The following is a 17,218-nucleotide window of genomic DNA, read 5'->3' on the forward strand; positions in this document are numbered from 1 at the left end:
CTAAAGAAGCAGTCAGCAAAGGAGTTGATTGAGGTGTTCATCCTCTGGCCTTCCATTCTGCAGAATATTCTTTTTTATATTTCTTCTTTTACATAGAAACATATTAATGTTTTTAATGATATAGAGACAAGTAGACTCTTCTTTATCCCCTGCCAGGTAAATTTATACCTGCATCAGATTAGATGCTCAAATGCTTACTGAATGAGTTGAATGATTAAATTAAATAAGTAATTAATGAGGAGTCTACATGCCCTTACCACGTACTGCTCACCTGCAGCATATGTGCCCGAAGGGTCCACAAGACTTGCCAGGTCAATCTCTCTCCCACAGAAGGCTGCTGCTGCTGCTAAGTCACTTCAGTCATGTCCAACTCTGTGCAACCCCCATAGACAGCAGCCCACCAGGCTCTGCCATCCCTGGGATTCTCCAGGCAAGAACATTGGAGTGGGATGCCATTTCCTTCTCCAATGCGTGAAAGTGAAGTTGCTCAGTCGTGTCCGACTCTTCACGACCTCATGGACTGCAGCCTACCAGGCTCCTCCGTCCATGGGATTTTCCAGGCAAGAGTACTGGAGTGGGGTGCATTGCCTTCTCCGCCCATAGAAGGCATCTTTTTCTAATTCACACAAGGGCAGTAATGCCCTTGTTGGACTTCCAGTGTTCCTACAAATGACTGATTACATTGTCTGTGTTTTAAGGTACTTTTTTTTAAGCCATAGAAGAGTACCACCATTGATTTTTGTCTTTATTCTCATTTTGAAAAAGCTGATTCTTTCTACGTTGGCATTCTTAACGATTATGATGAATGCTTGTGTGTGCTTTACACTCAGTCACTCAGTCATGTCCAACTCTTTGCAGCCCCATGGACTACAGTGCCCCAGACTCCTCTGTCCATGGCATTTTTCAAGCAAGAAAACTGGAATGTGTTATTGCATTTCCTACCCCAGGGAATTTTCCTGACCCATGAATCAAAGCTGGGTCTCTTGTATCTCCTACAGGTTGGCAGGCAGATTCTTGACCACTGCACCACCTGAGAAGCCTCATAATAAATGCTTAAAGCTCCTTAAACATCTTAAATCCTTAGTAGCTTTAATGTTAAATGTTACTCGGGTTACAAAACAAAAACAACAAAAATTGTTACCAAATATACCATTTGCCCAGTGCTGAGTTATCATACCATTGTATATATATTTGAAGGATTACAGTATAGTAATTGATATTTAGATATTTTCATCTCATTCTAATTATCTTTCTCTCCTCTGAAATAAAAATGCTTGTATCCATAAAACTTTATTAACTAATAGGCTGTATGTATTTGTAAAATTATGAAGCAAAAGTACCTTTTATCTTGTTTAAAAGGACAAAGAAAAAAGCTGTGGTAAACATTAGTGGTACTTCAGTCCTTTAAACTTTGGGTGGGAGGTGGGGTTGGGGAGCAGTGATTTCATCTTTTGATTTAATAACAGATAAAACCTCTGATTTATAAAATAAACATCTTAAGAAATCAAGCCAAAGAAATTGTCTTCATTCTGGATATATTATAGTTACTAAAATTTTCTAAGTCTTATATATTAATTTTAAATTCTGTAGTGCTACCTACTGTGGGAAATAAACTGATCTTTGAATGATATCAGTGAGAAAGAGCCTCATAATGATTTCAATCCCACTGCTACAGTTTGTCTCTTCTTTTGTTGTCACAAGTGCACGCGACAGCATCTTGTTCTGATCTGATCTACTATAGCAATGTCAGCTGCCCTGGCATAGTGCTGTGTATGTGCTGCCTTTCTCATCTAGAATATTCCCCTGGCAGGAGTCAGGCTTTGTTAAGTGCATATGAAGGCCAGAGCTTATTTATGTGATTGTGGCAGGGGTACCTTACCCTTTTGTTTTATTTTGTTTTTTTAATATTCACTTTTTTTTTTTTTTGGCTGTGCTGGTTCTTCACTGCTATGCTCAGGCTTTTCTCTGGTTGGCAGAGAGCAGGGCTTCTCTCTAGTTGCAGCTCATGGCTTTTCATTGCAGTGGCATCTCTTGTTGCAAGCACAGGCTGGGGGTTCACAGGCTTCAGGAGTTGCAGCACATGGTCTCAGTAGTTGCAGCTCACAAGTTCCAGAACACAGGCTCAGTAGCTGTGGCGCATGGGCTGATCGTCCCAGACCAGAGATCCAACTGGTGTCCCCTGCATTGCAAGGCGAATTCTTAACTACTAGGTCACCAGGAAAGCCCCGGTACTCCTTATTCTTATTTGTTGGGATTAGCGCTAAAATGGCCCCTTAGTGAAACAGTGTGTAGCATGGTACATAAAAAGGTCTGCAGGTGAACCATCTGGAGTCCCTTCCTGCAGACTGCATTGCAGTCTTTTGTTCCTATAACAGATTTGGAGAGCTTTGACTATGCAGGGCCTTAATGGTGGGAAAATGCACTTAATCCTGTTTTGTTTGTCAGTGTTCATTGTTGTGTTATTGGGAAAATTTTTGTTGTTTTAATTTGACTTGGGGTTTTTTAATATTGACTTGTTTTGCAGCAAAGAAGTAAACGAGGAGGTTGGTCCAAAGGAAGAAAGAGAAAGAAACCTCTTCGAGACAGCAATGCACCCAAATCCCCTCTTACAGGATATGTTCGATTCATGAATGAGCGTCGAGAACAGCTTCGAGCAAAGAGACCAGAAGTCCCATTTCCAGAAATTACAAGGATGTTAGGCAATGAATGGAGTAAACTTCCTCCGGAGGAAAAACAGGTAATTGTTCCTATTTCTGCTTGGTTTTGATTCTGTCTTAAAACTAAATTTTGTCAGAAAAGCAAAGAAAATGGACTCCTGATTCTTCACTTTTGTCCTAGGAGACCAGAATAGCAGGGTCCTTCCTAGTCCTTTTATTAAGCATAGTAGTTTTTATACTCTTTCAGGGTCTGCTGCAGGCATGTGAGCAACCTCAACCAAAGTAGCTCTACTTTTATTTGCTTTATATGCTGAGTTCATATAAGACTTCTGTAAAAAGTAGTTCAATATTAACAAATCTATCAATATGATTTATCCTGCTGAGTTAAATGAAAAGTCATGAGTTAAATGAGAATTTTGATAAAATTCTGTTCACATAAGAATTTTAAGAAAAAAATTTAACTGCTTTAATAAACTTTTTTAACTGGAGTTCTGGTAAATTTAACCTACTATGGCAAGTAAAGCAAGAACTATTTGAATTCTCTCCTCTCCAAGACAGAAATTAACCCTATCGACAAACTGAAACAAATCCATCTGTTAGAGAGATTTGAGAGGAATTAAGGACAAGATAGCCACAAACTGACTGAAATGCCACAAAAGTAGTGTGATGGTAATGATGTTGGAGTGGTTTGGGGTTTAAAGTTCCCAGCATTCTCAGCATCTGAAGTATATCTGTAGTTCTTTTTATGTCCTACACTCGTTAAAAAGGATTCCAAACAAATTAAACCAAATTGAAAAACACTCAGGAATTAACTGAATTCAAAAAAATTTCAAAGAGATCAGATTGAGTTGCAACTTGAAGCTCTGTGTTTGTGGTAGCAAGCTAGTAGAAAACAGTGTATATCATCCATTGTTTTAGCTCTAATGTATAAAGGGCTAGACAGAGATCATGAGCTGCACATAGTAATTACTCTTTTCTCTTTTTTAATTTTATTTCAAAATTAATATATGATCATTGTTTAAAATTTTTCAGATAATACAGTGATAACTAGTTAGGGCAAGTATTTGTTCTTAAATTTTTATTTGAAAATATTTTTTCAAATGTACAAAAAGTTACAGGCATAGAATAGTACAAGCAAAGAATGCCCAAATACCCTTACTCAGATTCATGTATTATTAACACGACATATTCTCCTGGGCAAGATTGGGCATGTGCTTTTTCTTTCTCTCTGTCTCTCACACTCACACACTCAAACACACACAATTTTTTTTTAATTTCTTCATGTAAGTTACATACATCATGGCCCCTTACCCTGAAATATTTCAGTGTGAATTTCCTTAGACACATTCTCTCACTTAGCCAGTTAGTAACCTCATAATTTTATATGAACACAATATTGCTATCTAACTTACCATCTATATTCCAGTTCTGTCAGTTGACCTAACATCATTCCTGTGTAACATTTCCCCCTCCAGTTGAGATTCCATTCCAAGTTCAGGTTCTGTGTTTAGCAGTCAAATCTCTAGATTCCTTTAATCCAGGATATCTCCACAACCTTTCTTTGTCTTTTATGACATTGATATTTTTTTAAGAATACCATCTCTCTCTCTTCCTCCCCTTCTTTTTTGTTTACTCTTAACAGAACATTCCTCATTTTATATTTGTCTGATGTTTCCTCATGATTAGATTGAGGTCATGCATTCTTGGTCAGAAAACTGCATAGATGGTGTTGGCCCTTCTCACGGTATCGAATATGCAGGCACACAGTGTCATTTATTTCTCATTGGTAATGTTAATTTTGCTCACTCAGTAAAGTTTTTCACTTTCCCTTATAATTAAGAAGCAGTCTGTGCAGAGACATTTTAAGAATGTGCAAATAGTCTGTTCCATTTCAGAATTTTCCCTAGATTTAGCAGTCATTAATAACTTCTTCTTGATCTAATCTGTACCATGATGATTGCAAAATGATTATTTTCCAACTCTAGCACTCACTCTACATGTGCTGGTTGACCCTTAGCATTCTAAGCGAGAGCCCTCTTCCTCTCTCCATTTATGTATTTGTTTATTATTTATTTACTATTGGTATAGGCATATGAATCTCTCTTTTCCCAATGGTTTATAAATTATTACTAAGTAAATTTGATACTTAAATTGTCCCAGATTTGGCCAGGGTGTCCTCTTTATCTGGCTTTTGTGTGGGGTAAGGCTATTAACATAATTTCTGACTCTAGTTTGTGTTCATTTAGAAGCAGTATTTTTATACTCTTATTTCTTAAACCTAATTGATGAATGAAAACTACAAGGCATTAAACAAAATTATCCTAGTAGATCAATGAACTTTGTTTAAATAATTAATAGCACAAGGCATGTAGATACAGGCTCTCTCATGGTAGTCCATTTTAGGTCCATAGGATGAGGTCATTCTTTTTTATGTTCTTTGTGTCTCCTCTCTCCTGGCTCTTAAAAGGCAAATTGATATATGAGATCATCCCCTCAGAATGGGTTGGGGATAAAGAAACAGAGTAATATTCCATCCTCTCCCCTGGGAAGATTTAAGTGTGCCTGTGTGGTGTGTTGAGGACTCTAGTGGCCATGTGTACTTCTATCTATAGGATTAGAGGAAGAACCATAATCTTCTCGTGAATTTTTTATGAGAATGACCTCAGTAGAACTTGTCTTCAGTAAGTTAAAAAAGGCTATAGTCTAAAAAGTCAAAATTGCCTTTTTCTTTTATAATTGAGAGATTTTTTTTTTACATGACTTTTTTTTTAATGCTCAAAGCTTATTCCACTTTTGCTTTTCTTTCCATGTTCTAATTATCTTTTGTTTTCTTCAAAGAGTTATTTGGTATTGTACCTCAGTAAGATCTATTTCTTGAAAATAATTCCACATTTCTTTCCTAGCGCTACCTTGATGAGGCAGACAGAGATAAGGAGCGTTACATGAAGGAACTGGAGCAGTATCAGAAGACTGAGGCCTACAAGGTTTTCAGCAGGAAAACCCAGGACCGTCAGAAAGGCAAATCTCATAGACAAGGTATCAGAACCAGAATCAAATATATTTGTAGTTTATTCTGCATGGTGTATTGTCATAAAGCCTACAATTACAGCAATAAAGATAAAAGATATGTTTCTATCATTTCCCTATTATACTAGATTCACTCAAAGCATCATCTTCAACATTTATTAAAATCACACTGCTCTCATTTAGAAATTTCAATTGGGTTTCCATATCCAGGATCAACAGTTTGACTTGTACTCCAAGGCCCCTTTTAGTTGTGTGTGCTTTTTCTTCTATCTCCACTTTAGGCATTTCTCTGCAATGCAGAAGACCCGGATTTGATCCCTGGGTCGGGAAAGTCCCCTGGAGAAGGGAATGGCAACCCACTCCAGTATTCTTGCCTAGAGAATCCCATGGACAGAGGAGCCTGGCAAGCTACAGTCCATGGGGTTGCAAAGAGTTGGACACGACTGAGCAACTAACACTTTCAGTAACACCTCTAAGCCTTTCATGTGATCATTTCTCCCAGCTTCCAGTGATTAATCTTTTTAATTCACTCATTCTTATTTGCATGTATTCAAAAAATATGTTGAACACTTCCTATTATATATCAGGGTCTCACCTAGGCATTAAGGATGCAAAGGTAAACAAGATAGAGAAGATCCTGGTCTTCATGGATCTTTTGTTTTCTGAAAAATTGTTCATCACACTGTTTAAGTATTGCTAAAGTTCCCCTTTTTCAGGGAACACTGCCAAAGAAAGAAGCCCCACTCATAACAGCCTGTCATTCCTTAGCCATTGCGTCTTCTCCGCATTTGGGCATCTTGCCTGCTAAACTGTAATGTTGTGCAAACAGCCTTTGGCATGCATTTCCTGTCCACTCTCCCACCCTGTTCTCCTTAAAGGTGAGGACTGTGTCTGCTCTTTCTCTTCCATCTAATTGCATAACCTATAAGATGGGGTTCCCTTTAACTTTTGTTGACTGATTAATAAAGCTATTAGAGAAAATATGATATGTTTTGAGAACCCACATATACCAGCAGTTTCTGTATTTTGGCACAGTCATTTAAGTTTTTTTAAATTTTGTTTTGTTTTTCAGCTTAATGTTCTTGTTCTTTCATATTTTTAGATGCAGCCCGACAGGCCACTCATGATCATGAGGTAACTAACTTTCTGTCTTCATTGTGTGTGTGTGTATTCATGTGATATATGTATGTAATGTATATAATGATGATGCTGTTTGAAATGCTATTGGACTGTTTTTTAATGAATGGCAGAGCATTTTCTCTCCTGTAATTAGGAGTGAGTTAGTTGCCTTTTAGCTTAAGGATTCTTAGCATATGGCAGACACTTATGTCATGAGTCTGTTCTTGAACTAAAGCCCCTAACTCTAGTCCTTTCTTGTGGTCCAAGAATTTTACTGGCTTTAAATGCTGAAGATGGCTGGAATCTGGAGTGATGTATAGAAATGGGGACCAACTAATAGCTATAACTTGACCATAGTTTATCATCACCAGATACTATATTCTGACTCTCAGAAAGTTGTTATTTAGGAAATCCAGCATTTAGTTAAAATGCACTATTCAACTTACAGCATCTGCAGAGCACAAGTGACAATATCTTGATTTCTGTGCCTCCTTTCTTCCCTGGCACATATTTGTTTACTGGTCTTTTCCCCTCCATTTGGTTCAGTTTCAGCAATAGGATTTTGATCTGTGTTCCCTTATAGGATTGAGACCTATGTGTGTTGGCTGTGTTGCTAGAGAGCTTTAAATACTTACTTAGCCTATGGTTAATATATGATTGTACGAAAATAAAATGTATGGTATTTTCGTGCATGAAAATGTTCAGTGACTCCTCATTGCTTACCAAATCACATTCAGACCCAGCAACCAGGGTTTTCTGTAATTAAGTGTCAATTTCCCTTTCCAAATAACCTAACTCCTATATAAACTTTTTGTTAAGCTTTTTATTTTGTATTGGGGCATAGCTGAATAACAGTGTTGTGATAGCGAAGGAGACTCAGCCCTACATATACATGTGTCCATTCTTCCCCAAACGCCCCTCCCCTCCAGGCTGCCACCCACTGAGCAGAGTTCCATGTGCCATATAGTAGTTCCTTGTTAGTTATCTGTTTTAAATATAGCAGTATGTACATGTCCATTCCAGACTCCCAAACTGTCCATATATATCTTATGTACTTAAAAAATACTGACTGTTCTCTAAGTGCCCCATCCTTTCCTGCCTCATGCCTGTGCTCATATTCTTCCTTTCATAAGAATACTTTCTTTCCCTCACTCATTTTTTTATCACCCTCTCATATCATCCAATTTTGCCTCTAAATTCTAGTCATCCATCAAACCCTATTTCAAGTTCCATTTTTCTCCTTCAAGCTTTTCCTGTTTCCTCCAACTTCCTTTAAACCTCACAGTTCTCTTTATGTCTTTTATCCACTTAGCTGGTCTGGCTAAGGTGCCAGAGTTACTCAAGTGTTTCTGTCATTAACACTCTTGGATTATAATCTCTTTGAAGGCATGTGTAGTCTAGTTTCCATTCTGTACCCATCCACGTACCATCTTGCATTATGCTCTTATATGGAGGAGTTATTCCACAAATACTCATTTGTTTTTATACAAAACCCATTTGTTGAAATAACAATGGAAACTTACACACAAAGAATTTTCTGATGCACTCTTTTGCATGCCCTGGGTTTTTCACTAAATCAGGAAAATCATTTCTTCAAAATAATAACTTGTTTATCGTGGAGTTATAGTTCTCATACTTAATTTGGTATTGGTTACCTTCAAAATGTAGAGAAAACTTTTAGATTCACAATTCAAATAGATTTATCACCATCCATGAATTATAAAGTGAGAAGCATGGTAAATATGAACATTTTATTTTTCATATAAATCCTATATAAATGTAGTTATATATGACATCTCTGTGTTCCAATTAGGATGAAATTTTTTTTTGCTTGAGAAACTATATGTACACTATATGTTTTAAATCATAATTGAATTGTGTTATAAGTTTTCTCTACTGCCAGATTCTTGTATAATTACTTATTGCCCACCAATATCATAAATTTTCTAAACTTCTTTTTTTCCCTATTAAGCATCTTTTATAGCTTCTGTATCCTTAATAGTTACAAAAGAGAGTATGGACAATAAAATCTTAGATCTCACATTTTCTGGTCAATGACTGACTGACTCCTTTCATCAATATGGATTTTGCTGGCCAAATCATGGCATTTTTTGCCTCTAATAAAAAGTTAATAGTTGCAATCAGAAAAGATTTAGTAGACTTAGTCAATCATAGAATCTGCTGCTGATTTACGAAATTAAGCATTTTAATAAAATATGTTATTTTAGTATGATAGGAATTTCTGCAGTATGTGAAAAGGAATAAGTCTCTTTGTGATTTTCCTGTTTCAGGATTAGACACGAAAACCAAAGAAAAGAAGGGAGTAGGTGGAAAGCCAGCAGTAGTTTCTCAAATATATATACACTAGTCTTTATAAGCCTGTCTGTTGTATGCCCAGGTCAGGATAAAGCTCTCTTAGTAAGGTTATTAACTCAATTAATGTCACTCACTTTATCAGTTTTTTTTTTTTCATTGAATAATAGCTTACTAAATTAGGTAATTTCAAAACAGTTGTAATTTAAAAAACTGGTTTGACAGTTTTTAAACACAGCCACACATAACCTCTTAGTATAATAAGAGTTAAGAAAAATAAGAAAGGACTATGAGTGGGGAAAAAAAAAAAAAAAAAAGCCACAGAAGCCCCATGGAAAGGAGCAACTGAATCAGACCTTAAAGATGACTTAGGTTTTGTGGGGGCATTTCATATATATATACATATATATCTTTGGATAAAGTGGCCTGAGCTGAGTTATGAGGAAGTTAATAAAAGAGCAAGTATCTTGCAACATGCCTAAAACATCACATTTCTAAATACATGCTTATTTTCTTTTTCTTATCCTATTAGGAATAAAATGACAAATGCCATGAAACAGTTTTTGAGCTCACATCAAACTTACTAAGACCTCAGAAATCCTCTCACCTGACCCCCTCATTTTGCCAGTGAGGAAAATGACTTGCCTAAGAAAGGAGAGAATGTCCCAGAATCACTTACGGAATTGGTTAGAGGCAGAATTGACTGAAACCCAGGCGTCTGTAGCCCAGGCTTATTAAGGTCTCTTGGCAGTGCCCGCCACACTATATAGAATAAACAGTGTTGCAAGTTAAAATGGGCCTGGCTGCCTGTGGTGTCCCCAAAATTTGTTGCCACTTGAGACAGAAATGATTTGATTTGTATATATGTAGTAAAAAAACCTATTGTATTCCTTAATGGAACTTAGATTCCTAAGACATTGTTACTGAGGTAGATACTGGGGAGGCCTGTTAGAGCTCGAGAAATGCTGACCTGAAAGCCATTCAAGCCATTCTGCATAGCAGTGGGGCACTTCAGCCTGGTACACAATACTGAGAGCATTCCTTAAACTAAAGGGCACTTGAAAGAAGCATATCACTTCATGAGATTCTGCCCCTGAGCCTGGATCACAGCAAAATAGTTTCAGTTCAAAAGGCCTCTCTGTTCTCTTACCCTCCACTCAATATATAGAATGAAAACCAAAGTGAAGAGTATTCTTGCTCCTCTCAAATCAGAAGCCAGCCTGCTAGACCCAGGAGTCAGCTAGTGTTACTCTCAAGAAAGTGTCTAAGTCTCATGTGGGAACTAAGATAGAAACAATAATTTTGTTTCTCCTTTAATTTATGAAAAATGACAAAATGACACTCAACCTGAACAAATTAGACCCCTCCAATGACGAGGTAATGAAATCCTTATGATTTTAATCCCTTGAGCGATCCTTGGAGCAGCGTAAGTATATCTGAGCCCCCAAGAGGATCCTCTCCAATGCCAAGTAACGTACTCAGTAATGGAAGAGTGCTGATGGTTTTCATGACGACTCTTCAGTTAAGTAGAATTCCTCTCTTGGCCTTTCAGAGACTGAACAGTTTCATTTAATTGCTGTGGTGTTTCTTATTTTGTACTCTTAAGAATCTGTACCAAGAGGCAGTGTGTTAATGCACTTATGTGGTGCTATCCTCTGCCCTTATGTAGTTAGCTTGGTCTGGACTGCTCTGGCAAGGAAGAAAACAGAATTACCTGTCTGAGCAGAATCTAAGCCTTGGAGAGGGCTCTTGGTACCATGGTAATGGGAGCCAGGCGTCCACACCGACCCATCTGACTGGCATATATTCAGACCTATAGCTAAGTAAATTGATCTCACATGACTGAAGCGACTTAGCAGGAGCAGCAGCAAGCCAGTACAGTTAAGTAAGAGACTGAGCAGGATGGGATGATAAAATTATAAGCTTTTATCTAAAGTCATTTGTGGACTTATATCTGTTATGTCTTGTACAGTAACAGAGTTAAAGCATATGGTAAGCCAGCAGAGTTGAGAGAAAGCCACTTTGAAATATATCTAAGATCTCTTCTGGAACCAGTCTTTCTTACCCATACATTAATTCTCTTTGAAATCCACCAAGAACTGGCTACCATCTTACTTGGGTTTCTCTTACCTTGGACGTGGGGTATCTCTTCACGGCTGCTCCAGCAAAGTGCAGCCGCTGCTCCTTACCTTGGACGAGGGGTATCTCCTCATCGCCGCCCCTCCTGACCAGAGAGTTCCAGAAAAACATCTATTTCTGCTTTATTGACTATGCCAAAGCCTTTGACTGTGTGCATCACAATAAACTGGAAAATTCTGAAAGAGATGGGAATACCAGATCACCTGACCTGCCTCTTGAGAAACCTATATGCAGGTCAGGAAGTAACAGTTAGAACTGGACATGGAACAACAGACTGGTTCCAAATATAAAAAGGAGTACATCAAGGCTGTATATTGTCACTCTGCTTACTTAACTTATATGCAGAGAACATCATGAGAAACGCTGGGCTGGAAGAAGCACAAGCTGGAATCAAGATTGCCAGGAGAAATATCAATAACCTCCGATATGCAGATGACACCACCCTTATGGCAGAAAGCAAAGAGGAACTAAAAAGCTTCTTGATGAAAGTGAAAGAGGAGAGTGAAAAAGTTGGCTTAAAGCTCAACACTAAGAAAACGAAGATCATGACATCTAGTCCCATCACTTCATGGCAAATAGATGGGGAAACAATGGAAACAATGTTAGACTTTATTTTTGGGGGCTCCAAAATCACCACAGATGGTGACTGCAGCCATGAAATTAAAAGACACTTACTCCTTGGAAGAAAAGTTATGACCAACCTAGATAGCATATTCAAAAGCAGAGACATTACTTTGTCAACAAAGGTCCGTCTAGTCAAGGCTATGGTTTTTCCAGTGGTCATGTATGGATGTGAGAGTTGGACTGTGAAGAAAGCTGAGCACCGAAGAGTTGGTGCTTTTGAACTGTGTTGTTGGAGAAGACTCTTGAGAGTCCCTTGGACTGCAAGGAGATCAGGCCTGGGATTTCTTTGGAAGGAATGATGCTAAAGCTGAAACTCCAGTACTTTGGCCACCTCATGCGAAGAGTTGACTCATTGGAAAAGACTCTGATGCTGGGAGGGATAGAGGGCAGGAGGAGAGGGGGATGACAGAGGATGAGATGGCTGGATGGCATCACGTACTCGATGGATGTGAGTTTGAGTGAACTCCGGGAGTTGGTGATGGACAGGGAGGCCTGGCGTGCTGCGATTCATGGGGTCGCAAAGAGTTGGACACAACTGAGCGACTGAACTGAACTGAAGAACTGGCTTGAGGCAGAGCTTTGCCTGTTGAAACTGGGACCCTCAGTGATAATTCTGTTGTTTTTAAATCATTATGGAAAACTTCACTTTCTTTAAGAGGTGAAAGGGTAAAAAGTAAGTGCTCTGAAAGTTTCTTCAGGTAAATACATAGTTTTTCAGACCTCCATCCTAGCTGTCTCTCTTAATTAGCTGCCCTTGGCAGGCAGTTCACATAGCCCAACCCTCCATAACAAGGCAGGCACCAATAGGAAAACAGGAGCTTGGCTGTCAGAGTTCCCTCATAGGCTGTTAACTGCTTAGCCTTTCTGCTGGGCACCAAATCATATTTGTGTTCAAAGATAAAAGACTAGTGGTGGCAAGAGTAGGAAATATACATTCTATCTCTGGCACTAAATGTGTTTTTATAGGAATGATTTCTAGACTTTTTAAACTTTTCTTTATGTTATAAAGGTTTTGAAATACTCAGATTTCACTAGCAATTTCTTCAGTACTCATTTCCCACTGTTTTCTTTACCATCTTATATTATGCAAGATTTTAAATACTGCCAAGACACTTATAATTTATATTCTTAATGCTTTTCAACTTTAAATTCATTATAGAAATTGCTGCTAAAGCATTTTGAAATATTGACTTTATTCACAAAGATCATTGTGGAATATGTTTTGCAGTGGTTTTGTGAGACTTTTATTTTTAATGGCTTATTGGTGAATTAATTTTAGGTTTATTATTTTTTCTCTCACATAATCCTTGGCATTCTCATATTTAGAGCCTAGTTATTACTGACTTTTTGGTTTTGTTTGTTTTTCCTGTGTCCAAAGAAAGTCTGAAAGATCCCCGTTACAGGCTGCCCTTGTAAATAAGGAGAAGTAAAAGTAGACGTCCTAATGGAATACCGTTATTATTGCTTGTGGCTGGCAGATCTCTGCTTAAAATTCGTATTGTCTACTCTGCAAAGTTAGATTGTATCATCCTATCTCAGAGAGCACTTTATATGCATAACCAACAGAAGCAATGGAAAAATCACCTAGAAATTGTTTCTCTATACCTACCTCTTAGATGAAAAGTTATGACCAACCTAGAATTGTGGTGTTGGAGAATACTCTTGAGAGTCCCTTGGATAGCAAGGAGATCCAACTGCCATCCTAAAGGAAATCAGTCCTGAATATTCATTGGAAGGACTGATGCTGAAGCTCCAATACTTTGGCCACCTGATGTGAAGAACTGACTCATTTGAAAAGTCCCTGATGCTGAAAAAGATTGAAGGTGGGAGGAGAAGGGGACGACAGGGGATGAGATGGTTGGATGGCATCACCGACTTAATGGACATGAGTTTGAGCAAGCTCCGGGAGCCAGTGATGGACAGGGAGGCCTAGCATGCTGCAGTCCATGGGGTTGCAAAGAATCAGATGTGACTGAGCGACTGAACTGAACTGACTGATACCTACCTCAGTCACTTTCTCCCTTGTACACTGTTGACTATTCAGAGCAGAGAGCTAAGCAATGGTTTCCAACATCTCCATTAGGGAAATTTATGTAGGTTTGTTTAAAGGTTTCTCATTGCACAGCAGTTGTCACCTGAGAGATCTGAATACTTAACATGCTTGAGCTCTGTGAAAGTTTGGTTCCAAAGGAAAGGTGAATACAGTTTCTTCACAGCGTCACCTAGACTGATTGCTGCTCATCTTACTATTTCGTTCAGGAAAACATGACCATTGTGCCTGCGGGTACTACTGTTTAATTTAGTTTAAGAATTAACTGTTTTGTTACTTTGATTCACAGAAAGAAGCAGAAGTAAAGGAACGGTCTGTTTTTGACATCCCTATATTTACAGAGGAATTCCTGAACCACAGCAAAGGTGATTACCAGAGGATCGTATTGTGTTCCTCACACCTGTGACAGGGGATTTAGTTGTCAGGAGAAATTAATTGCTCGAAAGCAATGGTAGCAATATTCCCGAACCTGGGACTGGTCTGGAAGAAGGAAACTGCTTCTATTTCACTCTCTATTAAAAATAGTTACTCAGAAACCAGTGGAGGAAAGCTCAGCCAGTGTCGTCAAAGTAGCTTTAGTCTCTGAATCAGAGGAAATAAATAAACATCACTAATTCAGTTGCTTTCAGGCTGTTAGCCAAGAACCCTTTGTACAAATGAAAGCTTGCATGGATGTCCAAAATATAAAATAAATAAGAGCAAAGCTGACCCCACTGCAGTAAAGCTTTGGACCCACAGCTGTGCTTGCCCAGTCTCCCAGGATCCCCCTGTGAAACCCCTCAGGCTTCTCATAGCACAACTTTAAACAAACCAAACAAACAAACACTGGGAATTGCAGCTGTTCCTTGCAGTCTTAAGTATAGAATATGACCAGCTTTAAGAATTAAAATAACTCTGGAGAGCCAGGCGTCTTATTGCTGAAATTGCTACCTGAAAGGCCATAATAAGACTAGGGACAGGAGGAGGGGTAGCTAATTAGCTAAGCAGAACTTCTAGAAGAGTCACTGGGACTCCTCAGAGACACTGTGTTACCTGTGTTTTGGGGGGCTTGCGTCCTCAGCTCGGGAGGCAGAGCTCCGTCAGCTTCGCAAATCCAACATGGAATTTGAGGAGAGGAACGCAGCCCTGCAAAAGCACGTGGAGAGCATGCGCACAGCGGTGGAGAAACTGGAGGTGGACGTGATCCAGGAGCGCAGCCGCAACACCGTCTTACAGCAGCACTTGGAGACGCTCCGGCAGGTGCTGACCAGCAGCTTCGCCAGCATGCCCTTGCCTGGTAACATCATCCCCACCTGAGTCGTGAAAGCGGTGGGGGCTGGGGAGGTGCTGCATATGTTGGTGTTAGTGTGGTGAGGCTGAAGTCTCCCGTCAAGGGGAAGACCAATAAACTCCGAGGCTGTTTCCCCAGAGTTTTCTGTAGGTCATGTAATAGAATCTCAGTATTGGTTAAAATCTGGAGGTCTTGCCTGGAGAATCCCCACGGAGAGAGGAACCTGGTGGGCTCTAGTCCATTCCGTCACAGTCAGACACGACTGAGCCACTAAGCACAGCACAGCCCATTGGTTAAAATAATCCGAAATCTCAGACTCTCTGCTCAGTTAAATTTTCCTTCAATTATATTTTAACATAATCTACTTTCTATTAAGCTTAACTTGATTTTCAGAATAGTTGAAACTGTGTAATAAATCCTCAGTGGAGTGCTTTTCTTTTTTTTTTAATTGTGCTATAATTGACATATAACATTGTATTAATTTCTAGTGTACAACATAATGATTCTATATCTATATACGCTGTGAAATGATCACCGCAAGTCTAGTTACCATGTGCTACCATGCGTGTATGCACACCAAGTCACTTCAGGCGTGTCCTACTCTTTGCAACCCTGTGGGCTGTAGCCCTCCAAGTTCCTCTGTCCATGGGATTTCCCAGACAAGAATACTGGGAGTGGGTTGCCATGCTCTCCTCCAGGGGATCTTCACAACCCAGGGATTGAACTCTTATCTCTCGTGCATCGGTAGGTGGGTTCTTTACTGCTAGTGCTACCTGGGAAACCTGTGCTACTGCTAAATCACTTCAGTCGTGTCCGACTCTGTGTGACCCCATAGACGGCAGCCCACCAGGCTCCCCCGTCCCTGGGATTCTCCAGGCAAGAACACTGTACCACCATACAAAGTTACAAACAAATGTTTCTTCTTGTGATGAGAACTTTTAAGATACGCTTTCTTGGCAGCTTTCAAATATGTAGTACAGTACTGTTGACTACAGTCACCATACTGCACACTCCACCCCCATGACTTAATTTATTTCATCACTGGACGTTTTTATTTCTTGATACCCTCTCCCACGTCACCTGTTCCCCCAGAGCACTTTTCTGATATAAATGTGCTGGTTCTGTGATATTGTCTTAATGGGAAGGAAAATAAGTACTCGTATTTCTTATATATGTTTTCATGTTGCAGATAGTCACAGCAGATCTAAGAGAGTCTTTAACCTGTTTTATGCAACTACACCTATATGCTGTGCAGCAATAATAGTCCATCTGTTTATGTAGAGTATGTGGATTAATTTCATTTCTTTGAGGTCTAAAAGTCTCTCCTCTGAAATTAAAGTCTTCTCTGTGGAGCAGACCCCATTAGAATCAAGTTTCTTTTGCTGTGGAATCACTGATCTGTGTTACTATTGAACTGAATGGAGAAGCTTTTCTTACTTTCTCTTATCTCACTTCAGGAAGTGGAGAGACACCTACAGTGGACACTATCGACTCCTATATGAACAGACTGCACAGTATTATTTTAGCTAATCCCCAAGACAATGAAAACTTCATAGCTACAGTTCGAGAAGTTGTGAACAGGCTTGATCGTTAGGGAATGGTGAGTGCTCACTGACTTGATTCGTACATGCCAGCACATCATCAAAACTAAGATGGCATTAGACTTTATTAATACTATTAAAATCCTGGAATGACATTGAATAAGTGAGTTGGAGGCTTAAGATTCCTGTTGCTTGGTTGCTGAATGTAGTAAATAGTGTTGGAAAACTGAATCAAGATAGTTTTTCCTCATGCATGCCTCCATGTGGCTTAATAGAAAGGGCATGATTTTTGTGGTTGGATCTCAATTCTAGCTTTGTCACTTATTAAGTTGTATTCTTAGGTATTAGTTTCCCATAGGGTTTTGAAGGTTGAGTGAGAAATTTAAAGGAAATAACCCCCCAAAGAACACATTGGACAAAATAAGTATCACTTAATTGTTAAGCTTCCTTTTCTCTGTAAATTAAATGATAATTTAAC

At 39.0% G+C, this 17,218-nt stretch overlaps 1 protein-coding gene across 12 annotated transcripts in view; it reads left to right on the top strand.

Annotated features, from left to right (window-relative positions):
* HMG20A (high mobility group 20A) overlaps positions 1-17,218 on the top strand; it is a 119,492-nt gene that overhangs the window by 55,011 nt on the left and 47,263 nt on the right. For 11 of the 12 annotated variants that reach the window (XM_060401734.1, XM_060401731.1, XM_060401727.1 and 8 more), the window contains 6 exons: positions 2,525-2,737; positions 5,561-5,693; positions 6,787-6,818; positions 14,219-14,294; positions 14,990-15,205; positions 16,657-16,799. In XM_060401734.1, coding sequence (XP_060257717.1) covers positions 2,525-2,737; positions 5,561-5,693; positions 6,787-6,818; positions 14,219-14,294; positions 14,990-15,205; positions 16,657-16,793 — 807 coding nt within the window. In that variant the 3' untranslated portion in view covers positions 16,794-16,799. The remainder of the gene's footprint in view (positions 1-2,524; positions 2,738-5,560; positions 5,694-6,786; positions 6,819-14,218; positions 14,295-14,989; positions 15,206-16,656; positions 16,800-17,218) is intronic. The other variant, XM_060401735.1, reaches the window with a different exon arrangement.

The sequence above is a fragment of the Ovis aries genome, chromosome 18, assembly GCF_016772045.2.
Source record: "Ovis aries strain OAR_USU_Benz2616 breed Rambouillet chromosome 18, ARS-UI_Ramb_v3.0, whole genome shotgun sequence".
In the NCBI taxonomy this organism is placed as follows: Eukaryota; Metazoa; Chordata; class Mammalia; order Artiodactyla; family Bovidae; genus Ovis; species Ovis aries.